At 43.2% G+C, this 25,746-nt stretch overlaps 3 protein-coding genes across 16 annotated transcripts in view; all 3 read left to right on the plus strand.

Moving 5' to 3' along the window:
* Positions 1-8,699: 8,699 nt before the first annotated feature.
* On the plus strand, positions 8,700-16,538 carry Rpp14 (ribonuclease P/MRP subunit p14). Of its 5 annotated transcripts, none has more exons than XM_005317167.5 (6): positions 8,700-8,882; positions 11,169-11,266; positions 11,373-11,457; positions 14,709-14,785; positions 15,255-15,333; positions 16,139-16,538. In XM_005317167.5, the coding sequence occupies exons 2-6, from the start codon at positions 11,190-11,192 to the stop codon at positions 16,193-16,195; spliced, it is 375 nt and encodes a 124-aa protein (XP_005317224.1). In that variant the 5' UTR covers positions 8,700-8,882; positions 11,169-11,189; the 3' UTR covers positions 16,196-16,538. The 5 variants fall into 5 exon arrangements, with proteins under 5 accessions (XP_005317224.1, XP_005317223.1, XP_040145593.1 ...); XM_005317166.5 differs by lacking the exon at positions 8,700-8,882 and adding an exon at positions 8,893-9,016; XM_040289659.2 differs by lacking the exon at positions 8,700-8,882 and adding an exon at positions 8,962-9,101.
* On the plus strand, positions 16,298-19,307 carry Htd2 (hydroxyacyl-thioester dehydratase type 2). Its single transcript, XM_021730813.3, has one exon. The coding sequence runs from the start codon at positions 16,298-16,300 to the stop codon at positions 16,817-16,819; it is 522 nt and encodes a 173-aa protein (XP_021586488.1). The 3' UTR covers positions 16,820-19,307.
* Positions 19,308-25,506: 6,199 nt separating this feature from the next.
* Positions 25,507-25,746, plus strand: part of Pxk (PX domain containing serine/threonine kinase like) — a 75,157-nt gene continuing 74,917 nt past the window's right edge. For 8 of the 10 annotated variants that reach the window (XM_078038524.1, XM_078038523.1, XM_078038526.1 and 5 more), the window contains exon 1: positions 25,507-25,729. In XM_078038524.1, the coding sequence (XP_077894650.1) occupies positions 25,628-25,729 (102 nt within the window). In that variant the 5' untranslated portion in view covers positions 25,507-25,627. The remainder of the gene's footprint in view (positions 25,730-25,746) is intronic. The other 2 variants (XM_078038522.1, XM_078038521.1) reach the window with 2 other exon arrangements.

A 25,746-nucleotide genomic window follows, 5' to 3' on the forward strand; every position in this document is an offset into this window, starting at 1 on the left:
GGAGGATTGCAAGTTCAAGACCAGCCTGGGCAACCTGTCTCCAAAAATAAAAAGGGCTGGGAATGTAGGCTCAGTGGTAGAGCACCTCTGGGTTCAATCCCCAGTCCCTCAAAAGAAAAGGAAGAAATGATGATTGCAGTTTTTATTCAAGTAAAATTCTACATCAAAAAACAGAAATCATCAAACCATTCCTTTTGACTCGCTTCTGTTGCATTTAGAAACCCTAAACTCAGGAGCTTTAGTCTTTCAAACCTTTTTTTATAGAGAGTCTACAACCAAATAGTTCTGGAAATAAAGCAAGATGAACTTTAGAGTTTAAATGAGCATTCAGGAAGTGGTCTGAATATTTTAATTTTTTTTTAGAGAAGAGTAGAATATGGATCTTAAGATGACACAAAAATGTAACATCAAACTTGTGGGATGCAGCTAAAGCAGTATTCAGAGGAAAGTTCTTAGGCCTAAGTACGTATATTTAAAAAGAAGAAAGGCAGAAAGTTAATAATTTGAACTTCAATCTGAAGAAGGTAGGAAAGAAATATTAAGTCAAAACCAGAAGAAAAAGGAAATAATAGAGATGAAAACAAAAATCAACAGACTAGAAAAGGAAGTAGATCATAGATATTTTACTTGTTCTAATCTCCTATTGTCACCAAGAATTTCATGGGAGAGGGGGTCCATCTAGGCAGGTCTGAGTGGGTGAGAGATGGCTTCCTCGGGATCAATGAAGAAACCCCAGACTTGGGATCAGTATCAGATCAGCAGCCTTCCTGAGTGAAAGAATTCTTATCCTCTGGGTTAAATACCACTGAGGATCACATCCAAAGGAATTTCTAAGCTGGATCTGGTAGCACATACCTGTAATACTAATGGCTCAAGGAGGATCGCAAGTTTGAGGCCAGCTCCAGCAGCAACTTATTGAGGCCCTAAGGACTTCCTTAGTCTCAAGATTTAAAAAAAAAAAAAAAAGGTTGGGTATGTGGCTCAGTGGTTAAGCATCCCAAGGTTCAATCCCCTGTACCAAAAAAAAAAAAAAAAAGTACAGATTTGGGTGAGGGGGAGTCATAAGCTGAGGCAAGGGGTATTGTCCTCAAATCACCTGCCAAGGTCAGGATCGGAGAGCAATGGTGCAGGGGCTGCTGTTCTGGTATTCCCAGCTGCCCCAGGGCTCTGTGGCCCAGTTTTGCTGCCCTGTGGGCTGGTAACAACCAGGGTGTGGGCCTGGGGTTTCCTGAGCCCCTGGTGGGCGCAAGGTTCTTGAGTGACCATCATCGCCTACTCTGGGGAGAGGGAGAAGATGATTGCCTGCTGGGCTCTCCTTTGAGCAGTAGGGTAGCCCCTTCCCCTTGGCTCCTGGAGGAACTTCCCTTTATGGGTTCCTGGGTCTTTGGTCTCTAGACCCTCACAGCAATGAATAGGAACACTGCCACACCTGGGGAGCTCCAGCAGGGTCCAGCAGGACTTGGAGAAGGCAGGATGCTGACAATCCCTGGGATCCAAGGCCAAGCTGGCTGGGGAAGGGCAGGGGGCAGATGACTGTCCCTGGAAGACCTGTAACTCCTGGGAAGGCATCTGCTTAGATAGGAACACAAGCCCAGGTCCACAACCCCTCACCAAAGTTCTCAGGACCAGAAGTGACTTGAAGTGTTCCTATTTAATGTTCCCACACCCACCTCTATGTGTGATCAAATAAACACATCCATATTTCTGCATGCACATAAGCTTAGCCACAGTAAATGGGACAAGAGCTGTAAAGAGCTCTTAGTTCAGACAAAGTGTCGGTGCCAGATCAAGAGATTTGGTGTCCAGATTTTTTTTTCCAGGATTGTTGATAAAGGATGGGAGAGTGTAGTCCAGGTTCCAGCTGTTCTGAAAAGTGTTCTTTCAGCTGGGCAGGGTGGCACTTGCCTATAACTCCAGCAGCTCAGGAGACTGAGGCAAGAGAATCAAGAGTTCAAAGCCAGCCTCAGCAAAGGCGAGGTGCTAAGCAACTCAATGAGACCCTGTCTCTAAATACAATACAAAATAGGGCTGGGGATGGGGCTCAGGGGTCCAGTGCCCCTGAGTTCAATCTCCGGTACCAAAACAAAAACAAAAAATAAATAGCTTATCTGAGAAAGAACACCCCCATCCCCACCCCCCTGGTACCTGGGAGCAGGCATGCCAGGCAAGCGCTTACCATTTAAAAAGGAGCAACCTCCAAGTGATTGCACCATAGCTCTCTCTTGTGCCCGTCAGTAGCTAATATTTTACCTAATAATTATTAGTGTTACCAAAATGATGTTCTGTCACTTGAAAATAAAACAATATAGCCAGGCATGGTGGCTGGTGACTCAGGAGACAGGAGGATCATAAGTTCAAGGTCAGGGCTGGGGATCTGGCTCAAGCGGTAGCACGCTCGCCTGGCATGTGTGCGTTCGATCCTCAGTACCACATACAAAGATGTTGTGTCCGCCGAAAACTAAAAAAGAAATATTAAAAATTCTCTCTCTCTCTCTCTCTCTCTCTCTCTCTCTCTCAAAAAAAAATAAGTTCAAGGTCAGCCTGAGCAATTTAATAAGACCCTGTCTCAAAATGAAAAATAAAAAGGGTTGGGGATGTGGCTGGGCAATAGAGCGCCCGGGGTTCGATCCCCAGTGCTGCAAAAGCCGTGCATACACACGGGCATATCTAGGAACAGAGAGGCCCCTCTGGGCAGTGTGGATTTATTTATTTATTTTTTTTTTAACAAATGGAGTCATGCAGGCCATTCCTGTTGCCCACCCCACCTGCTCTTTTCTCTTATTTCTGTGCCTTAAGGCTATTCTAGACCCAACCCACAGATTCCTGAGTTCCCCTAATGGGGCATACAGAGAAAGTGTAGGGACCCCCTCTGAACGCCTAGCAGAGGATCTCTGAATGTTAAGAAAGGATCAGAGGCACGACCAGAGGCAATCTGCTTCATTCCAGGATGGTTATCTTCTCTCCCCAAATTCTCCTTTCCTGGGCTTTATTTGAAAGGGGAAAGGTCTCTAAAATACTTCTAAGGGTATTCTCCATCACCTAAATGCATTTTGGAAATGCTGAACGAGGCAAGGATCGAGAGCCTGGCTCCAGTCCCAGCACCCATACGGCAAAGAAATGGCTCTGACAGAGCCAAGACATCCTCAGATGGCAGTGAACCAAGGCAGTGGGTGCTGACGCAGGAACCAGGCATCCCACTATCACCCTGGATGACACAGATGGTTTGGACGTAAGCTGGAGCCTTTGGTATGTTAGACTATTACCTGGTGAGCTGCCCAAACTTCTCCTGCCTCCTCGGGTTGCTGTGTAAAATATGGGATACCCAGTAAAATTTTTATTTCAGATGATCAATAAATACATTTGTCCTGTTGATTGCTTATTTGAAACTCTGATTTAACTAGGCATCCTGTGTTTTCATTAGCAAATGAAATCTGGCCAGTCACAGTGATGGAGGAGGAATAGGAAGGATCGCCCCACCACACCCCCTTGCCTACAAGACGGAGTCTTCTGGCATCCTCTATGCCCCAGGGCACCCATGGGTTCCACCTATTGGCTTAGCTTCCTCCCTAGTAGCACCTTGCTTTTCTCTACGTGGGTTTCACACGAGAGCTGGTCTCCCAGAAGCAGGAGCGTGCTTTTCAGTGCTGCTGTTTTGGAGAGGATGCTCAGGTAGGCATCAGGGAGCAGCTCCCAGCCTAGTTGTGCACGCAGGAGGACACAGAATACTGCCTTTTAGTCACCAGAGCCTGGCGTCTTAAGACGCATGACTTAACCTTCCTGCTTTGGTGTGTTTTTTTGGGGGAAAGAGGTTACTGGGACTTGAACTTGAGGGGCACTCGACCACTGAGCCACATCCCCAGTCCTTTTTGTATTTTATTTAGAGACAGGGTCTCCCTGAGTTGCTTAGGGCCTTGCTTTTGCTGAGGTTGGCTTTGAACTCACGATCCTCCTGCCTCAGGCTCTGGAGATGCTGGGATTATAGGCTTCATGCCTTGTTTTCTTTTTTTTTCTTTTTCTTTTCTTTTTTTTTTTTTTTAAAGAGAGAGTGAGAGAGGGGGGGAGAGAGAGAGAGAGAGAGAGAGAATTTTTTTTAATATTTATTTTTTAGTTCTCGGTGGGCGGACACAACATCTTTTGTTGGTATGTGGTGCTGAGGATCGAACCTGGGCCCCACACATGCCAGGCGAGCGCGCTACCACTTGAGCCACATCCCCAGCCCCTCATGCCTTGTTTTCTTCTGTCATGAAAGGTGGACATGACGGTGACAATGCAATCGATGGGACAGTATGAGCAAAAGCTGTCAAACTGGCAGTTCTCCCTGAGCAGAAACAGGGAGTGGCTGCAATTCCAGAGCTTTCAGCTTCTGATCATTTTCACTTCCTTTGTCTTATCTTAACAAAATCTGCTGACACATGGAACGTCATTTCCTTTGGATGGATGGACAGTGATGGGGCTGGAATTCCTCTTGGACCCCTCTCTTGCCTTTTCTTCAAGTTGAGAAAGCTCTTCCCCTTTAGCAAAAGCCACTTGACATCAGTTACTAAGGCTGGCAAAGCGGAAGGAAGTGTGGCTTTAGCTTCTTCTCAGCTGCCGTATCTTCTAGAAACATCAGTCCTCCAGATCTGCCCAATAACTTTGCCCTGAATGACAGAAATAGCCCCAAAGAGCCAACTGACTGCACCCAATGAAATTCAGGGCAGTTCTATAAAGATTGAGGCAGCTTTGTGTGCTTTGATTTGGAGTGATGTTAAACTGCATCATGGAGAAGGAAAAGCCAGCTGAGCATGGTGGCGTACACCTGTGGTTCTAGAGGCTCTGGAGACTGAGGCAGGAGGATCGAGAGTTCAAAGCCAGCCTCAGCAACTTAGGGAGGGCCTAAGCAACTCAGTGAGACCTTGTCTCTAAATAAAATACAAAATAGGGCTGGGGATGGGGCTCGGTGGCTACACACTCCTGAATTCAATCCCTGGTTTAAAAAATAGAAGAAGAGGAAGAAACCCCCATACCACCCATCGGAGAGGACACTTCAACTCAAACCAGTGGTTGCCTCTGGAGAGAAGATGCACTGGTTGGGGAAGGGGTAAGAAGGAGGCTTACTTTTTATTGCATTGATATCTTTGAGATGATACACCATAAGCCTACAGCGCCCATCCAAAAAATAAAGTGTAGTTGAAAAGCAAAGTCGACTAACAACACCTTTACCACTCCAAGGTATCTCTTATCCTCAACTTTGGATTAACCAGACAGTACTGAGAATAGTCAAGCAGGTGGGAAGGCAATTCCTTTTCAGGGTTCGGTGCAGAAGGAATGAAAACTAACCAAGGTTTTTTTGAATCCTGAAATACATGAGCTGTTCTGGGTTTTGCTTTTTTTATTCGGGGATGGGGCAGGAGGGGGGATGGGGGTATGGCATAGGCTGGCAAGATAGATGGGTTTGCCCGGTGGCTGGTTGAGGGAGATCCCCATTATTCACTGGTTCCTACGCACCAGACACTTTACACAATCAACCATTTTTCCCTTATAGCTTTGTGGGGTGAAGGCTAATGATCTCTCCGTGTGAGGAGGAGGCCAGGCAGGCGGTATAGGATGGGTTTGAAGCTCATTCTGGGAGCTTCCAAAATCCAAGCTCTGTTGAGAAAGAAAATGGCAGCATTCGGGGTCTGTGTGGATTTCTTCCACCTACTTCCCCATCTGGGAACCAGTCATGTCCCCTCTGAGGGGAGAAGGCAGGCAAGCTGGGGCCACAGAACTGGACAGCGTGGACAAGGGCAAGGACTGGAGTTTCCGGAAACAGCAGACAGTGGCATTTTGAGAACAGAATGAGAAGGAAGGTCCCTGCTCCCTCTGTGCATGGGTTTGGTTGTGAAAGGCCACCTTTGCCCATCCCCCACTCACCAGGCTGAATCATCACATTCCTGTATGAACTGACGCATTCAGGAAAATTTTGTTTTGTTTTTGAGTATCAGAGATTGAACTCAGGGGCACTCAACCACTGAGCCACATCCTCAGCCCTATTTCATATTTTATTTAGAGATAGGGTCTCACTGAGTTGCTTAGTACTTTGCAGTTGCTGAGGCTGGCTTTGAACCCGAGATTCTTCTGTCCCAGCCTCCTGAGCAACAGGGATTACAAGTGTGAGCCACCGCGCCCAGGACGGGGAACTGGAATGCAGTGGTGTATCATCATAGACAAAGCCTTGTCCTCATAGAACTTATGCTTGAGGATCCTTTCCCACCTCAGCCCCTCAATTGGTTGGAATTAGAAGCTGACATCATTTGGGCCTCAGATACTCAATGGGTAACTAAAAGCAGGGTAGTTTGGCATCTCTGCCTTCATTTTGTATCTGTCTTCAGACTGCCTGCTCAGCTTTGCACACAAGTATGCTAATCATTTAAAGAATGTACGTACGTCTAAAAACTGGTAATACAAGGTTTATTAGCCCTACACGACCTAACCCATCTTGACCTCCTTCAAGACTGTGAACACCAAGATAAAAATAATTAAGGTATTTTCAAGATTTGAAGGAACACTCCACTGCCAGGTTTTACAACGTCCTGTCCCAGATCCCTGGAGGGGTGCCTGAGAGTCTCCAGTTATTGCCCCACACCTTTTCAGGAACAATGAAGCCCAGCCCAGGATGAAACTTGTCAGGCAAAATCACTTGTCTAAGATGCCAGGCACAGGGGACTAAAAGGCAATATTTCATGTTCTCCCTCCTGTCCCTCTGCAGGAATAAATATCTCATCCAAACCAAATTGCCCCCTTCCATGATCACAGGCCTGCTAGATAAATGTCCTGAGCAGCAAATGGAAATTGCCCCCTCAAGTGATAAGAACTTCAGTGATAGGGCTGGGGATGTGGCTCAAGCGGTAGCGGCCCGGGTTCAATCCTCAGCACCACATACCAACAAAGATGTTGTGTCCGCCGAGAACTAAAAAATAAATATTAAAAAAAATTCTCTCTTTCACTCTCCTCTCTCACTCTAAAAAAAAAAAAAAAAAAAAGAACTTCAGTGATAAGCTACCTTGCAGAACCAGAACTGAGATAATGATAAACCAGACCCCAGCTTGACCATACTGATTGCACAAGTCTCAGCCCCTCCCCCAATTCTTCCTCTTTTAAAACCTAAAGCTCATGTCAGCACCCGAATTGAGACTCCTGAGCTTACTTAGCCTTCCCAATACAGCAATACTGATTAAGTTCCTTGCTTCCTTTTTACTGTTATTTTTCCCATTTATTGTTTGGGGCAAATGGCCAGACCAGACTTGTTGAGATCTCCAGAGTCTGAACCTCTGACCTTGGACTTTAGTTACCAATGCAGAGAGCACTGGCCAGAATCAGAAAGCCTGTTCCATCACTTATAACTGCGTGATCTTGGGCAAATACCTTAGCCTTTATGCCTCAGTTGTACCCGCATAAAATGGGCCTGATTATATAATAGCTACCACAGATTTGTATAAGTGTTTCCTATAAAAGCCTATGTAAAATCTTTTGTACAGTGCCTGACACAAAGTAGGCACTTGATAAATATTAACTGCCACTATTGTTATTATTAAATATGCATTATGTTTCATGAGAACAGGGGCCATATCTTCTTATTCTTCTGAGTTTCCAGCACCTACAATAGTGCCTAGCAAAAACAGACAGGGTCTCACTGAGTTGTTTAGCACCTCACTGTTGTTGAGGCTGGCTTTGAACTCCAGCACATAACTAGTTCAAACAAGTACTTAGTAAATAAATGCATAAGTGAAGCTGAAGCCAGATTAAAAGTTAGGTAGTCAGTGTAGTTAGATAAATCGGGTCTAATACCGAGTGAAATCTAAAATGGAGGCCATGCTGAGAATGATTCCAGGAAACTCAGGACAACTCATGGAACGTTAATGAAGTCCGGGAAAGGCCCTAGGCCAAAGTCCACCCGGAAGAAGTGTTAATGAAGTCCTTCCTGCTCAGACTACTTCTTTGGCCCTCCTGTGTCCCACCCCTGGGCCTTCCCACCTACATTCCATCACTGAAAGAACTATAAAAAGGGGAGACAACAGCCCATGCTTATTGGTGTTACTGGTGTTATTCTTCAACATCGGGGAAGCAAGGACTCGTCATCACCAGTCAACAGCGGTAACAAAAGGACTTACGTTTGGAAATAGGACAAGCTGGATTTTTCCGTGTCCACCCATACAGAACACCTACAGTGTGCTGGGAGACACAGGGACATTGAGAGTGGGTCCTTGGAGAGTGCTTGACACAGGTAGGGCTGGGGATGTAGCTCAGTGGTAGACCAGTTGCCTTGCATGCAGGAGGCCCTGGCTTTTATCATCAACACTGAAACAAAGAGCAGATTCTAGATAAATAAATTTATTGAAGAATGAATGCATGAAGCCGGGCGCGGTGGCACACACCTGTAATCCTGGCGACTCAGGAGGCTGAGACAGAAGGATCACAAGTTTGAGGACAGCCTCCGCAATTTAGCAAGACCGTTTCTCAAAACAAAACAAAAATAAAAAATAAAAAGGTTGGGGATGCTCCCCCCAAAAAAGAATGCATGAAAAATCAAATGGCTATTAAAACTTCACCCGCCAAAATAAACAGACATCCTATGCAGACAATTGCGCGCACTTTCCCCGGAGTGGGCACCAGAGGGCGCTGAGCTCCGCGGTCCTCAGCTCCTGCTCAGGATCCACACCGGGGTCCAAGGGAGACTCCGCGCGGTGACGTCATATCCGCTTGGCCACCTCTCATCCGGGGTCTGGGAGCAGCCAAACGAAAACATACCAAGAGTTTCCCGGACCCAGGTTCTGGCTCCTGCTTGGGATCGCCAAGCCTTGGCGAATCCTTGCAGCCAACCGGAGTCAGAGGAGGCGTCAAGCTAGCCCGACGGACAGCAGGTAAGCGGAAGCCCGCACGAGAGTGGTTATTTCCGGGAGCGGTGTTAGTCGGCCGCACTGCTGTCGCCCTCCAACTGCGCCGAGTGCGCATGTGCAAAGCTGGAGCGACCGGAGGATGGTGCCGAGAGCCCGAGGTACCGGTCCGCGGGGACAGAGATCCCCCATCGCCCTCTATACAACGCGGTGGGCGGTCACTACCGCACAGGGTGACCTCGATCAGTGAGTGGCACTGTGCAGGGCGCGCTGCCTGTGCCACGCGCAGAGGAGGGCCCTGAATCAATGGCGGTTGTTAGTTGGAAACAATCTAAGTGCTCAGCAGTATTGCAGTATTGAGGTTTTACAGAATTCCCAGAGTTATCCTTGGAACGTCTGCACGGTGCAACGCACTGCTTGTCTTTGGAAAACAGCAGCAAACAAGACAGACCCCAGACTCGTGGAGTGGACCTACTAGGGGAGTAAAGATAAAGAATAAGTGAATTATGCAATTATGTTAGAAGGTGGCAAATGCCCTGAGACAAAAGAGCAGGGTCAGGGCAAAGAGGGGGCGATGCAGTATTAGGATGGGCACTAGGCTACAGAGACAGATTGGGCAGAAAACCAGAAAGAAGGCAAAAGAGTGAACCATGTGGCTCCTTGAAGAAAGCTGAAGCTGAGGCCCAGAGGCGGGAGAAACAGGTGGAGGAGAAGGAACTGGGAGGTGGGTCCAGTAGACAGGGGGTCAAGAACAGCACAGATCAGCTAGGATTTTGCAGGCTCTCAAGGACTTTGGTCTTGCTCTTGATAAAATAGGAAGCATTGCAGGGTTTGAACAGGGAAGGGATGTGCTTAAATAGATTTAAATAGGTTCGCCGGGAGTGGGGAGGGGAGTAAGCATGGAACCTACTGCTAATAGATGTTTACCTGCATCTCTGTAATTATTAAAAAAGCCTAGGTAAAGGTCGTTGATGGCAATGACTACAGGAGCGCTTAAACTCAGAACAGCCTGCAGAGGGCAGTGCTGTCCCCTCCTCTGAGGACTCAGGCCTGTGGAGAAGTGACTGCTCAGTAAAACGTGTGCTCTGTGTAGTGCAGATGCAGCTCAGTGATAGAGTGCTTGTCTAGCTTGTGCAGAGCTTTGTGTTCAATTCTACACTACCAAAAAAAAAAAAAAACTTCTTATGTCTTAGTATAAAACATATAAAATATGAAACATATGACATATCATTTTAGCCACTTTTAAGTGTACATTTCAGTGTCATTAAATACATTTACATTGTTATGCAGTCTCTGCTAAGTCACTTTCCTTGGTTGGCCAAAGAAAAGTTTTATTTTGGCTTATAGTTCTGATCCAAGGTCAAGCACGAGTTTTGGGGGGACAGATCAGGTTCACACCATAACAATGGCTGTTTCAGGAATTATTCTTCTCAAGAGCCTTGCTGTCTAAAGTGAGAGTAATTGCTGAGTACAGTAGCACATGCCTGTAGTCCCAGTAAATGTTTGCTCTGTGTGTTGGGTGGCTAAGGCAGGAGGATCCCAAGTTCGAGGCCAGCCTGGGCAACTTTGTGAGACCCTGTGTCAAAATTGAAAAGGCTGGGGATGTAGGTTCATGGTAAAGCTCATCAGCACTGGGGGAAATAAAGGGGAATAATAGTGTTTACTTCATAGGATATTTTAAAAGACAAAGAAACCAATGCATGTGATGTATTTAGCACAGAGCTGGGTGCTTAGTACCAAAAAAAAAAAAAAAGCCAGCAGGATTTATGTTAGTAGAATGTAGAATAAATCATACTTCTTAAAATTAAGAGGACAGTGGTCTGGCATGTTGAAAACATAGGAACTTCCTTTCTATCTCTGTAGGTAACCTTTGACCAGAATTAGATGTTACTGTGTCAAGAGGTCTTTTTAAAATCAAATGGGTTGAGGGGCTGGGGATGTGGCTCAAGCGGTAGCGCGCTCGCCTGGCATGCGTGCGGCCCGGGTTCGATCCTCAGCACCACATACCAACAAAGATGTTGTGTCTGCCGAGAACTAAAAAAATAAATAAATATTTTTTTAAAAAAATTCTCTCAAAAATCAAATGGGTTGAATTCTCATTAAAAAGGTGAAAGCCTCAGGAGGCTGAGACAGGAGGATTGCTAGTTCAAGGCCAGTCTCAGAAACTTAGGCAGATCCTATCTCAAAATAGAAAGGGTTAAGGATGTAGCTCTTGGTGGAGAGCCCCTGAGTTCAGTTCCTAGTACCCCTCCACCAAAATAATGAAATATAGCTTGTGCCTTTGTAACTACTAGCCTTTTTGATTTACTATAGGTGTGATCAGCACTGAAAAAGATGCCAGCACTGGCTACCACATACGAAAGAATAGTTTACAAAAATCCCTCTGAGTACCACTACATGAAAGTGTGCCTGTAAGTTCAGTTTCCTAAGTTACATTGTAGATTACCTTTTTAAAAATGAATCTGAATAGCATATAATTTAATGTCCCTTTTTTTTCTTTGTAATGTGTTTTTTCAGGGAATTTCAAGATCATGGAGTTGGTCTGAATGCTGCACAGTTCAAACAGCTGCTTATTTCTGCCCTAAAGGACCTGTTTGGGGAGGTATGAAGTTATTTGGTAGATTAAGATCTTTGTAAGAAATTTAGAAAAGGGGTAGGGGATGGGGATATAGCTCAGAGGTAGAGTGCTTGCCAGGTATGTGCAAGACCCTGGATTTGACCCCTAGCACAGAAAAGGGAAAAAAAGAAAAGAATTCTGACAGCATTTTAAAACTGTAGATGATAAATTGCAGTAGGTTTGTCCTAACATGCCTTGTGTTTTTTTAAATATTTTTTTAGTTGTAGATGGAAATGGTACCTTTATATCATTTATCTTACTTTATGTGGTGCTAAGTTTGGAACCCAGTGCCTCATGTGTGCAAGGCAGGTGCTCCACCACTGAGCCACAACCTCAGGCCTATGCCTTGTATTTGACAAGATACTTGTTAGACAAATATTTGTTCATTGTTATTTAGACTGTGATCTAGGCTGGCAACCTGTAAAGTGTTATTTTGCTCATCTTGAAGAGATGGGGCTTCACACTAGAAACCAGCACACCACTTCATTTAGTGAAAAGGTCTCCTTATAAAACACTGTGAGGGCTAGGGGTGCAGCTCAGGGGTGGAACATTTGCAGCTTGAGAGGCTAAAGTAGGAGAATTGCAAGTTCAAAGTAACTTCAGCAACTTAGCGAGGTCTTAAGGAACTCCAGGAGACCCTGTCTCTAATTAAAATATAAAAAAGAGCTTGGGATAGGGCTCAGTAATTAAGGGCCTCTGGGTTCAATCCCTGGTACAAAAAAAAAAAAAAAAAAAACGTGCTCAGTGATTTTGTTGCTTTGCATTCTGGCGCAGCTCCTTGTCTTATCACAGACCAATACTTTGCATCTCTTTGTCCTGACATTGATTTGAGAACAAAGGAGAGCTTTGGAAGTTAAGAGGGAAAGCAAAGAAGGAGTCTCAGGATATTATTTCCTGATTCATACATTCTGTCAAGTCAAATCTGCCATATGAGGCTGGGGTTGTGGCTCAGTGGTCGAGCGCTTGCCTAACACATGTGAGGCCCTTGGTTCGATCCTCAGCACCACATAAGAGTAAATAAATAAAGATATTGTGTCCAACTGAAAAATAAATATATGTATATTTTTAAAAGTCTGCCATGTACCTTATCAAAATTAAAAACCTTTACTTGGGCTAAGCACAGTGGTGCATGCCTATTCTCTAGCGGCTCAGTAGACTAAGGCAGCAGGTTCCTGAGTTCAAAGCCAGCGTCAACAAAAGTGAGGCCCTAAGCAACTCAGTGAGACCCTGTCTCTACATAAAATACAGAGTAGGGCTGGGAGTGTGTCTCAGTGGTCAAGTGCTTCTGAGTTCAATCCCTAGAACCCCCCTGAAAAAACAACCTTTAATTGGCAAAGGACTGTTAAGAGATTGAAAAGGTCAGTTACACACTGGGGGATAATATTTGTAAACTAATCTGACAAAAGACTCAGATCTAAATATATAAAAAGAACCCTCTTTTTTTGTTTTATTTTTGCAGTACTGAGGACTGCACCCAGGCCCCTGCATTTGCTGTGCATATGTTCTACCATTGAGCTATTTCTCTAGCTCGTTTCATTTTGTTTTGAGACAGGGTATTGCTAGGTTGCCAAAGCAGGCCTCAAATTTGTGGTTCTCCTGCCTTGGCTTCCCAAGTAGCTGGGATAATGGGTGTGCTCCACCATGACTGTCTAAAATATATAAAGAATTCTCAATACCAAACAGTCCATCTAGAAAATGGACAAAAACATACACAGACATTTCACTAAAGAGGATGTGTAATTGGCAAAGAAACACATGAAAAGCAGTTCAATAGCATTGGATATTAGGGAAATGTACATGAATGATTCAGTCAGATACTACTATATATAGCACAGAGTGAATGAAACAAAAAAATAGTGATAACATCAAACACTGGCAAGGATGTGGAGAAGTTGGGTCACCATACGTTGCTTGTGGAGTATAAAATGGTGCAAGGACTCTGCAGCATAAACTGAACATGCACCTGCCATGTGACTCAGCAGCGGCACTCCTGGGCATGTGTCCCAGAGAAGAGAAGTCTTCTATTTACATAAAAACCTATACACAGACACAGGGCTGGCTGGGATTGTGGCTCAGTGGTAGAGTGCTTGCCTAGCATGCGTGAAGCACTAGGTTTGATCCTCAGCATCACATAAAAATAAAATAAAGATGTTGTATCCACTTATAACTAAAAAATAAATGTTTTTTAAAAAAACAACCTATACACAAATGTTCGTTATAGTTTCATTTGCAATAACCCCAAACTGGAAACACTCCAGGTGTACTGCAGTGGGTGAATAGTTAAGCTGTAGTACATTCATACCATGGAATTTACTCAACAATGAAAAAGAATGAAATGTTGATATTCACAATGAAAAAACCAGTCCCCAAGATTACTTACTGTGTGAGTCTGTGTCTGTAATACTTTTGAAATAACAATTATAATTGAATAATCTAGAGGAAGATTAGTGGTTGCCAGGGGTCAGGGGTGAGGAGGAGTGATATAAAGGGGTAGAGTCAGGGAGTCTTGATCTTTATCTTGGTTGTGGCAGTAGTTATGTGAAGCTACTTAATGTGGTAAAATTACATAGAACTACACATAAATACAGATACATGTCCAAATATGAGTATATGTATAACTGGCAAAATCTGAATAAGCTCCAAATTATACTGATATAGATTACCTAATTTTGATACTGTATTATACTAATGCAAGATATTGGCATTGAGGGAGCTATAGGGTACATGGAACCTCCTATATAGCTTGCTTTACAATCTCCTCCAAGTGTATAGTTTATTTAAATAAAAAGTCAAAAAAAAAAAAAAAAGATCTGTATACTTTCTATGTGTCAGGTATAAAACCCTGGTTTCTGGGAACATAGCTCTAAATAGACATGGCCTCTGTCTCATGGACTAATGTTCTTTTACATGGGACTATTTGTTAATTAGTGACAAGATGAGAATTGTGAGAGAGGAAGTTGGAAATTCCATATGGAAAGAGCAGAACAAGCAGATCAAGCCTGAGCTTGGGAATCGAGGAAGGAACAATTCAAACAAGGGGTGAGGAGGATCAGCCACATGAAGAGATGTGGGAGCAGTCCAGGCAAGGGAAGCATTAATCAGGCACCCGAGAGTACCAGCATCAGCAGAGGAGGAGAAACTCAAAAACAAGGCATTGACGGGAACTCATTAGACCTCACTAATGAGTTCAAGGGTAATGTTGATAAGAGTTTGCTAATACATTATTCCATATGTAGGTTGGTGCTGCCTTACCTGTGGATGTCCTGACCTATGAAGAGAAGACCTTGTCAGCCATCCTGAGAATATGTAGCAGGTACGATAAACAGGAACATTGTAGAACAACGGGGAAGAGAGACTGATGGAGAGACAACAAAAATGCTTGCTTTTAGAACAAGAAGAGTTTTGTGATTATGAACTCTGGCAACTTTTGGAAATGTAAGCTGAGATGAATCTGAACATCTATCAGGGGCTTATACACTAAAAAGAGCAAAACTCGTGGTTTGATTACAGCTAGAATTCCCTATTGATGGTCCTGGTTGGACAGCCAGTAATATATATTTTAGAAATATTCTTGGGTTCATTTTATTCTCTGCCTATGATATACTGTGCTTTTACTCCCAGGTTTTGTTATTGTTTGTTTTTTTTTGTTTGTTTGTTTTTGTTTTCACTTAAATTAAGGTTTTCTGATAAAAACCACCTACTTTTCTGGACTTAAAAAGTACTAATAAACAGAAGTACTATTCAAGGACAAATCTTCATTTGTTTTCTTGATCTTTTTGCAGTGGTCTAGTCAAATTGTGGAGTTCTTTGACCCTGTTAGGATCCTACAAAGGCAAAAAATGTGCTTTCAGAGTGATTCAGGTAAAGGTTGTTCCTTCACGTATTCCAAGTAAGATTGAATGTGGACCAACTGCTTTTTTACTCTGTGCTTGAATGAAGGTCATACAGTTAATAGCAGCTAGCAAGGAGGGTAAACTGTAGGACTTCATTGCTTCTGAAAATGTGAAACAAAGTATTTAGATTTTAGATTGGATGGGAGATGTTTGGGAATCAAAGTTGGAACACTTGTGATAAAGACTTTTAAAATATTGTTTACACCTAGTGTGTTATGTATTGATACACTCATCCAGAGATTTTGACTACTTGTTTAACTAAGGCCGTTCTTTAAAATGCTAGTGCAGCCAGACAATGACTCAGGAAGCTGAGGCAAAAGGATCACAAATTCAAGGCCAGCCTAGTCAACTTAGTGAGTCCCTGACTCAAAAAATAGTTGGGTGCGGGTGTCACATGCCTGTAATCCCAGCAGCTGGGAAGGCTGAGGTGAGAGGATTGTGAGTTCAAAGCCAGCCTCAGCAATTTAGCAAGGCCCTAAGCAACTCAGTAAGACCCTGTGTCTAAATAAAATACAAAATAGGCTGAGGATGTGGCTTAGTGATTGAGTGTCCCTGATTACCAAAAAATAAAAAAGGCTGGGGTATAGTTCAGTGGTCGAGCACTTGCCTAGCATGTGTGAGGCCCTGGGTTCCCTCCCCAGTGCTACAGGTGATAAATAAAATGCTAGTACCCCAGCTTTGTTCCTTCTATAAAACTGGGTGTGTTTCTGCCTTGCACTGTGGCAGTGTACTTTCTTCCTGGTACCACATTAACCTTTTTCATTCTCTTATAGGTCTCTCCATTTCTCCTCGCATTATCTGGTAACAGTAGGGAATTAATATTGGATTGAATAGTCTTCAATTTCAGAAACTTTCCTCTGCTCTCAAAAGTACTTTTTGGTGGCTGCATACTTTGAAAACAGAAGCAGGCTAGAAGCTCCCATGGATGAAATATGAGGATGCTGAAGATGTTCCCAGGAATATCCAGCTATTGCCTTCCATGGGGTGGACTTCAAAGGAGATTCTGCCTGAGTCAACCAGCATGGAGCAGACAGTTCCTGCAGCATGTGCACTTGAGGGTTGGGGACCGGGCTGAACTCAGCAGGGCCTTCACACAGAGGGAAGTGGCTGCCTTCTCAGAATTAACCGGAGATGTCAATCCTTTGCATTTAAATGAAGATTTTGCTAAACACACCAAGTTTGGAAGGACAATTGTACATGGAGTTTTGATCAATGGGCTCATCTCAGCTCTCTTGGGTACGAAAATGCCAGGACCAGGCTGTGTATTTCTCTCCCAGGAAATTAACTTTCCCGCTCCTTTATATATTGGAGAAGTGGTTTTAGCTTCTGCAGAAGTGAAAAAGCTGAAGCGGTTTGTTGCTTTTATTGCCGTGTCATGTTGTGTAATAGAAAGTAAAAAGACTGTTATGGAAGGCTGGGTCAAGGTTATGGTTCCAGAAGCTCCCAAATCCTAACTATAGGTGTTAAGTTATAAGTTCAAACACCAGTGTGATTGTTATTAAAGAGCATCTGGGGAAATGGGCCACTTGCTATTCATCACCAAGGAAAGGCCAAGAGACTCAGAAGCTGAGAGATTCAGAAGCTACGTTAGAGAAGGGGAGCAGGTAGAGGGGTGAGCGGATGTCCACTCTCCAATTTGAACTTCACCCAGAGCTAAGTAGATGCATGACTACATCATCAGTTAAGAATTTTTTGGTAGTTGTTTTTTGGTGTTTTTAACCATTGAGCCACATCTCTGTCCCTTTTAGTTTTTTTATTTTTTGAGACAGGATCTTGCTAAATTGCATAGGGCCTCACTAAGTTGCTGAGGCTGGCTTTGAACTTGAGATCCTCCTGCCTCAGTCTCCCGAGTTGCTAGGATTACAGGTTTGTGCCACTGCATCCAGCTGTTGAAGTTTTTTAAATTGAAAAAGAAAGTATCAGGAGGCTTACTTATCTGAAGGGTGTACTTTCAGAATTTAAACCTAGTTAGATTTGTGTTTGATAAACACCTACCTATATCTGAGTAGAATAGGTTTCTCACTGGATTTTTATAACTGTCAAGCATTTGCTTGCTGAAGGCAGCAGTGGAACTTGGCTCATCTTTGAACACTTACCCTTTACCAGTAAATATTCTTAGATACCTTTCTCTCTATTTCTGGGTCAGTTTATTGTAATTTGTTATTTACACCAAGATGGCATCTTGCTCACCTTTCTGTGAAACTTGCCTTTCAGGTCACTGTTACCAGAGAAGGGCTTGTGGGCAGACTTGGATTCAATTATGTAAACTGTGTCTCATCTAGAAAATAGCCATAACATGTACTGGGCAGGATTATTGTTGGGAACAGCAGATACACAGTTAAGCATAAGGCTCAGCTGTGAACAGTAGCTGCTATTGTCCATTTCCTCTGTGAGTGAGGTTAGGAGTTTTCTTACATTTAAAACAAGGTAGCCTACAATTAAGCAGGTATCAGACCATCTTTCAGGCTGTCAGTCAATCTGTATTAGTATTTTAATCTTGGAATTGAATCTTCAATGCAGAGTTCCTATTTTAACAATCCAGACAGATTCTTTTCTCCCTCCCTTGGAAATTTGGGTTCACATTGTATAGATACACAAATACATGCTTTATTGTAAAAATAGAAGAAATAAAAGGTATAAGAAGGCCAAGTTCTTCAAAGAGTTTTGGGGTATTGAAGGGGTAATGTGGACTAAATAAATGATCATCCCTAACACAGCCCACACTTTTTTTCCCCCAATACTGTGGATTGACTCCAGGGTTGCTTTACCACTGAGCCAGTCCTTTTTATTTTTTTATTTTGAGACAGAGTGTGGCTAAATTGCTAAGACTGGCTTTGAACTTGTGATCCTCCTATCTGTGCCTCCCAAATCACTGGGATTATAGCACCTGGTCATACAAGTGTTCCACCTGTGCTCTTGTAGTTTTAGATGGTAACTCTGACACAGTTAGATGCTTTGATTAAGAGGATAAGATCAGGGGTAACTGGTTGATTCCACCAGATTTCCAGGAAAAGTTTTTCTTGGGCTGGTGGGTAAGTAACCAGATTTTAATTTTTTTATTTTACTTCTTTATTATTTTTTTAAACAAAGGGTTGCAGTTGGACAGATAACTAGAAAAAAGTTATTCTAATCACTAGAGGGCAGTGTTATACATAAAGTGAGTGTTTCCTGTGGTTTGTGAAATTGGAAAGAAAATACCAAGGTCCACTTCAAAGGAAGCTGATTCACAGAATAGGCAGCGTGTGCAGACCGAGATCCACCTAAAGAAAAATCATTTATAGGTGAATTACTAGACTTACTGAAAGTTTCTGATAACATCAAAACAACAGAGAACTTGAGACCAAGTTGAACTCATTCCCTGGGACTTAAAGCAGTCTTATTAAGTGTGGGCCCATAAATGGACTGTGAGGTGTTCATTAATATTAGTAGCTGCCATTTTTGAAATTTGTAATGAGCTGATTTTCTACATTTACTCTAATCCTTGAAACAACTTTTTGAAGTTAGGCTTATGTCCTTTATGGGCAAGGGAACAGACTGAGGCTGTGTGACTTGTGCCATGTTGTATAGCTAATGTGCAGTAGAGCTGGGATTCAGGCTTGAGGCTGCCTGGCTCCAAAAACTTTCTTTCCTATGTCACCCTGTAGGTGTTACAGTATTACTGTTCTTAGAGCACTATCAGGTTTTTGTTTTTTGTGTTTTTTTTTTTTTTTTGCTGGTATTATGTGTGCCATTAAAGTAATGGAAATCATTCTATGGAATTCTTACATTTTAGAAAGTTCTAGAACTTATTCCTGACTACAGTTATTGTTTCCTTTTATTCTGGTTGGCTTACACAAATCCACCTTAAATCCAACTTTTCCTAAGTTGTTACTCAATGATTGTCTTCAGAGTAAGAATTGCTAAAAGGGTTAGCTTAAAAATAAAAAGTTATATGCAAGCCAAGTATGGGCCGACGGTCTGTGTGTGTGTGTGTGTGTGTGTGTGTGTGTGTGTGTGTGTGTGTGCGCGCGCAGATGTCAGATGTGACTGATAACTGTTTTAAATTGTTAACTTTTTCCCCTGCAATATGAGGGATTAAATCCGTGGACTCTTTAGCACTGAAATGCATTCCCAGTCCTTTTTATTAAAAAAAATTAAGACAGGACCTGTTAAGTTGCCCAGGCTGACCTCAGACACGTGATCCTTCCTCCTTAGCCTCCCTGGTAACTGGGATTATAGGTGTATACCACAGTTCTTAGCTACACTGTGTAATTTTCAAAACTAGCTTCTCAACAAGAACATTTCCACATTTTGAATGTTCCTTAGGAATACTGGTCTTTGATCTCTGTAAATCAGTTACAATGGGAACAGAGAAGTAGGCAAGAAGGTATTGATACTTCTCTGTAAGTGGTGTCATCATTTTCTCTCAGAGCCAAGATTCTGAAACCACTCATGCTTTGTTAAAGCCAGTTATGAAGAAAATTGGCTGGTTTTCTCATTTGGAGTCCCACGCAAACTGCTGAAAAATGACTATCTTAGAAAGAAAGCTTGGATGACACTCAAGTTAGGAAATGCGCCCCCAGATAATTGAGAGGTGGCTTTGACTATACCAAGTCATATGTGGAAGGAGAACAGAAATAATGAAGTAGGCCAAATGGTACTAGCACTTTCCACACAGGGGCATTATAAGACTGCAATTTATGTGATGCTTCATTACTACAGAAATACCCATCTTAAGCAATTTCAGCCTAATGTGCTGGAAAATTGCTTAACAGATTTTTATATTCTATTAGAAACATTTTCATATTGGTGAATGCCACTCATTTTTTTTTTTTTTCCAGCGGCAAATCTTATAGCAAGTCTGGGAGAGCTTCGCCACGGCCACCAATTGTCTTGTGGACCTGGCTTCTGTATGCATCTAGAAAAAAGAAATTGCTGAATGCATACCAGTACCTCTGAGATAACCACAGGCTTTTATTTTCTCCTGAACTATTAGGCATTTTTTTCTCATGTTCTTAGAGCACGTTTCAGAGGCCAATTTGCTCTCAAAAGAAAATTGCCATTAAATGACATCTATTAAGCTTTTTTGGGGGAGGGGGGTTAACTACTGGGGATTAAACTCAGGGGCACTGAGCCACATCCCTAGCCCTATTTTGTATTGAGACAGGGTTGCTTAACTCAGGATCCTCCTGCTCATGATCCTCCTGCCTCTGCCTCCTCCTTCCGAGCCCCTGGGATAACAGACATGCGCCACCGCCCCTGGCCTAAGTTTTCATTAAAACATATCCTACCAAGGGTTGACTCATTCTGAGTGACTGGCACTGTGACTCCCTAAGTTGACAATAATGTATTAAATTGCTCTTATCTGAGCCAAATTGTGCCACCCAGGAGTACTGTTTCCAGGGTTCCAGATGTTTTGCTACCTTTGTTCTTTGTCTTCATTTGAGTTGCAAACACAGAAGAGAGATGGATTCACAATATCTTCAGAGAGATTTGGAGTTGAAGCAAAGTCACCAGTCAGAAGAAACCATTTAAAGCTCAGAATTATAAGAAATGCAAAAAGTTATGTGTACGTAAACAGAGCAAGATTAACAGTAGACTCCAGAAACAGTTTATTTCTAAGGTGGCTCTTAACTATAAAGTGGCTTGAATGACCTTCTTATAACCCTGGGCAAGAGTCCTCTTAAGTTTGATGGAAAATATCAACATGTAAGGGACATAAGGAGTTGAATTTTAAGTGTGAGTTGAATTTTGTTGTTTAATATTCAAATTATGAATATTTAAAGAAATAAAATCATTTTAGTTGGGAGGCCATCCTGCTTAGAAAACAGTTTTACAGGTTTCTGTCACTTGATTTTGTAAAGCAGTTGCCCTGCCTGGAAGGATTTCACTAAAATTCATATTCAGTCAATCAGGCCAAATGTCAGGTTGCAAGGTAAATGACTTGTAGGCCATCTAAACATTTGGAAATAACTTTTTTTCTTTCTTTTAAAAATTTCTCTTGTTGGTCCTAAGTAGTTGTGTATGTGGCAAAAGTCAAGGTTCCCTTATTCCTCATTAGATTTACCCAGCCTGAGACTTGAAGCAAAGCACATCTAATTTAAATCAGCTCTGGCCTGGGGAGGGTTCCCCCACATTCATCAGGATCCACTTCAAAAGCCAAATACTGCCCAACATAGTGATGGACACATGCCTGTACTCCCCAGCTATTTGAGAGGCTGAGGCAGGAGGATAGCTTGAGTGAGCCCAGGAGTTCAGGGCCAGCCTGCCCAACATAATGAGACCCTGTCTCAAAAATAAATAAATAAATAAAAATAGGAAAAGGAAAACCAAATGGATGTTGAGGTTTTCCTGTGTTTGGGGCCTGGTCCCCAATGGATCTTAGAATCTAGGTAAGTCCAAGATTATTAGGGGGGTCGCTGATAGGCATTGATTAGGGTAGATAAAAAGGAATTAGTAATATGGATGGTTATTCTAAAGGGCTGTCTTTTAGAATTCACAGAGGAAGTTTCAGGCAGGATTTGTCCTTGGCTTTATTCCATCAAACACCAGATTTCTGACTCTTGCTTTCAGTTTCCTTTCCCTAGAAGGAAGGCTTAGGGGAGGTCGTTATTAGGATCTTCAATTCTAATTCCTTTCCAGTTCTGTTCCTTTCCAGAGAGAAAAGCTCTTCAGTCCAACAGCTTCCTTCCCCATTTGGTTCTGCTGATTTCCTTGCTAATGTAAGAGCTGCTGCCTGCTGGGCCTTCTCTCAGCAGGAGCCTCTCTTTCAGGCTATTACCTTCATTAATGCATTCAGTCCTCTCCTCTCAGTAATCCTGTGGGGCGGAGCCTGTCCTCATCTGCACTCCACAGGTGTGGAGAACTGAAGCAAAGTCATCAGGCTGCCAGTAAATTGTGGAGCAGTGTGACCCAAGGAGTAGCTTCAGAATTGGAATCTGTAATTTCCTCCTCAGGTTTAAGAAATTAGCTTTTTGCCTGGCTCTTATTTTGTTTTGGGTTTTGTTTGTGCAAAACTGGGGATTGAACCCAGTGGTGCTCTTCACTTTGAGACAGCATTTCCCTAAATCGTCAGGCTGACCTCAAATTTGTGATACCAGCCTCCTGAATAGCTGGGATTACAAACGTGCACTATGCCTGGCTTTTATCTAGTTATCCAATCTAACATTGTGACTTTTTTTCCTCTCATGGCAAAAACTCTTCCCACCTCTCTACCTCCTGTACTCCCATACCAGTCTCCTCTTCCCTCTTGCTTCCCTCTTTGAAGCAGCACTGCCCAAAAGAAGTGCATATTAGCGGCCCCTGAAATCTCAAAGTGGCTCCCCAAAGACTTAGGGATATCTGTTCTCTTGAGAATGTTCTTAACACTCTCAGGAAAAGGTATAATAGCTTAGAATTCCAGCATATGAAAGTCTCCTTTTTTTCTTTCCTTCTTCTGGCTATCTCCTGTGGAGCCTATTATGTATCCTACTCTCTGCTCCTCTAGTTCACTGGGCCCTGCTACTTTTGAGAGCTACTATAAACCCCTGGACTACCTCATCACTGCACATCCAATTTTGTTTTTTTAGTTCCTTATGTGGCTAAGCAGCTTGATAGCAGGTGACATCTGTCTCATTCTTTAACTCCCCTGTACCTAACACAGTGTCTGGCATGTAATGTATGTTCACCAAGGGGCTTGCTAAAAGAAGAAGTGATATGATCTTTCTCCTTAAAGACCTGGTTTTATGTTAGGTACAATGGCATGTGCCTGTAATCCCAGTGACTCTGGAGGCTGAGGCAAAAGGATCTTGAGTTCAAAGCCAGCCACAGCATCTTAGCAAGGCCCTAAGCAACTCAGTGACACCCTGTCTCTAAATAAATATAAAAAGGGCTGGAGATGTGTCTCAGTGGTTAAGTTCCCTTGGGTTTAATCCTTAGTACAAAAAAAAAAAAAAAAAAAAAAGACCCTGCTCACACTTCATCTCTTCCATGAACTGTCCCCCACTCTACTCTAGTTGTCATAACTCTGTGCTCCTTTATTCTCCCATGGTAACTGGCACCTCAATTCCAGTACTCAATATAGATTGCCCTGAAGTCATTGTTTGTGTAATAAACTTTCCATCCTCCTAAAAAAAGTATTAGAGGAAAATAATTTTGCTCATTTTGTCATCCATTTGCACTGAGCATCCAAAGTCTTGAAATAACACTTTGAATAAAGCACACTTGCCATCATTTGACAAGAATATCTGCCCAGAGTATCACATTTCAATCATTTAATCTTAAATTGGAAAACATCTAATTTGAAAATTGCAAAATGAGTTTCTTTGGGTATCTGAAATTATTTGTGTGTGATCAAGTTGGTTTTTTTTTACTACAGCATTGGATTGGGTGTTTGTACAGTGTATAGTGCAAATGGAGCTGAACTCCAGCTGACTGGATTCAGAGAAGTCTTACTCTCAGAAATTTGTTTTACAGAACCAGTGGATTGTGAGAGCACTGGACCCTAATCATAAAAATAAAATATTTTCATCGGAGATATTTTGAAAATATGGAAAAGTGTAAAGAGCTCATGATTCTGCTATCTAGAGGAAACATTTTTGTGTGTTTCCTTTCAGTGTTTTTCCTGTAAATATATTGGGGTCACACAGGTGCATATATTGCTTTATTTACTTAATATATGAAGAGTACTTTCTCTGATTATTCTTCTTCAATAATCTGATTTATAGGGTGGCGTGCTGGGGATTGAACCCAGGGCCTTGTGCATATATTCTATCACTGAGCTGCACCCCCCAGCCAGTAATCTGATTTTTAAAATTGCAAAAAGTTTAAGAGTATACCATCATTTGTCTCATCCTTTATTGGATATCAGATATTTGTCCTTAATTTTTTTTTAAATAATATGACCTTCCTACACACAGAATACTGAGTCACAGAGGGAGAACATTTTAAAGTCCTTGATATGTATTATTAAATCTCAACACCTACCACTGGGCCCATTAGATGGTAGATACTCAGAAAGTAATGGTTGAATGAATGAATACCTTTCAGGTTGGCCACTTTATATCCCCATCAGCAGTATGTAAGCAGAGACTTGTTTTGGTCAATCCTATCATGGTAAGCAAGATTTTGATTTCAGTGATTCTGGCAATAATCCATTTGCCTTGAAATAAAGAAATGGAAATAAAAAGTTGAGTCCTCCCTAAATGATATGTGGTTTTACTTTAATAAAGTGCTTTTTTTAAAAAAATATTTTTTTAGTTGTTAAAGAACCTTTATTTTATTTATAGGTGGTGCTGAGAATTGAACCCAGAGCCTCACTCATGCTAAAAGGCAAGTGCTCTACCACTGAGCCACAACCCCAGCCCAATAAACTGCTTTTAAAACACATTGGGACAGAATTGGGATGTAAAAATCGTTCTCATTTGGGGCTAAATCATGAAGCCTGATGATTTCTTTTCTCACATATTCCTCTACTGGGTCTTGGTGCCCAAAGCCATCAGTTATGGCCATTTGGTTACTTAGGGTTGCCCCACAATATATATATATATATTTTTAAGTTTGAGATCTAGTGAGGATACAATACGTATAATCAAGGTTCTCCTGTCTGAAGATCCAGGTTCAATGGTCTCTGTAAAACCTGAATCAGACAGTTTGTTTTATAGTTTCTGGATTTCCAGGGTTCAGACAGGGTTCACTTGAAGCCTCTAGGTCCTGTGTTTCTTGTGTATGGTAGTTTGGGAGAGGCCCAGTTGTAAGGGTCTCAAGTCTGATAGCCCCAGCTTTTGAGGGTCTCATCTGGAAAAGCCCAATTCTGCGAGGCTTGGTTTGGATGTCTCTGGGCCTGAAGTGTCCTGAATTCTAGGGCTCAGGATAGAGTGAGTATCTTTGCATCTGAGGATCCCTGGTGGTGTTAGCTTCGGATATTGTGTTCCCGGGTCTGTCGTGCAGCTACGAATAGCTGGGAGACCCAACCCCAGGGCAACGACAGAGGTCGTCAGGAGGTGGACAGCGGTTGTCAGGTGAAAGAGAGCCTAAGTCCTGCGCAGCACAGAGTGCAGGCCGGCGGCCAATGGAGGATCGGCGCTAGGACCCCGCGGCTGGCGGCGGCGCGTAGGGTGGCCGGGGATGACAGCGACGGCGCCGCGACGGGTCGGCGCTAGGACCCGCGGGCGCGGCGGGAGGCGGCGGCGCGTGGGGCGGCGCGTGTTGACAGCAGCGGCGCTGCAGCGGGCCGGGCGGCGGGAGTGGCGCCTCTGGTTCCAGCCCCGCGACCCGAGGCGGCGGCGGCGGCCCGGCGGCGCAGGATGGCTTTCATGGAGAAGCCGCCGGCCGGCAAGGTGCTGCTGGACGACACGGTGCCGCTGACAGCAGCCATCGAGGCGAGCCAGAGCCTGCAGTCCCACACGGTGCGCGGCCGCCGGGC

This window comes from Ictidomys tridecemlineatus, chromosome 2, assembly GCF_052094955.1.
Source record: "Ictidomys tridecemlineatus isolate mIctTri1 chromosome 2, mIctTri1.hap1, whole genome shotgun sequence".
NCBI lineage: Eukaryota > Metazoa > Chordata > Mammalia > Rodentia > Sciuridae > Ictidomys > Ictidomys tridecemlineatus.

Bases quoted from the DNA above. Each gene is read 5' to 3' on its own strand.
- Rpp14 (XM_005317167.5), top strand. From the start codon at position 11,190: ATGCCAGCACTGGCTACCACATACGAAAGAATAGTTTACAAAAATCCC. The intron at 11,458-14,708 runs GTATGAAGTTAT...TTCCATATGTAG, and splicing joins TAAAGGACCTGTTTGGGGAG to GTTGGTGCTGCCTTACCTGT. The intron at 15,334-16,138 runs GTAAAGGTTGTT...ATTCTCTTATAG, and splicing joins GTGCTTTCAGAGTGATTCAG to GTCTCTCCATTTCTCCTCGC.
- Htd2 (XM_021730813.3), top strand. From the start codon at position 16,298: ATGAGGATGCTGAAGATGTTCCCAGGAATATCCAGCTATTGCCTTCCA.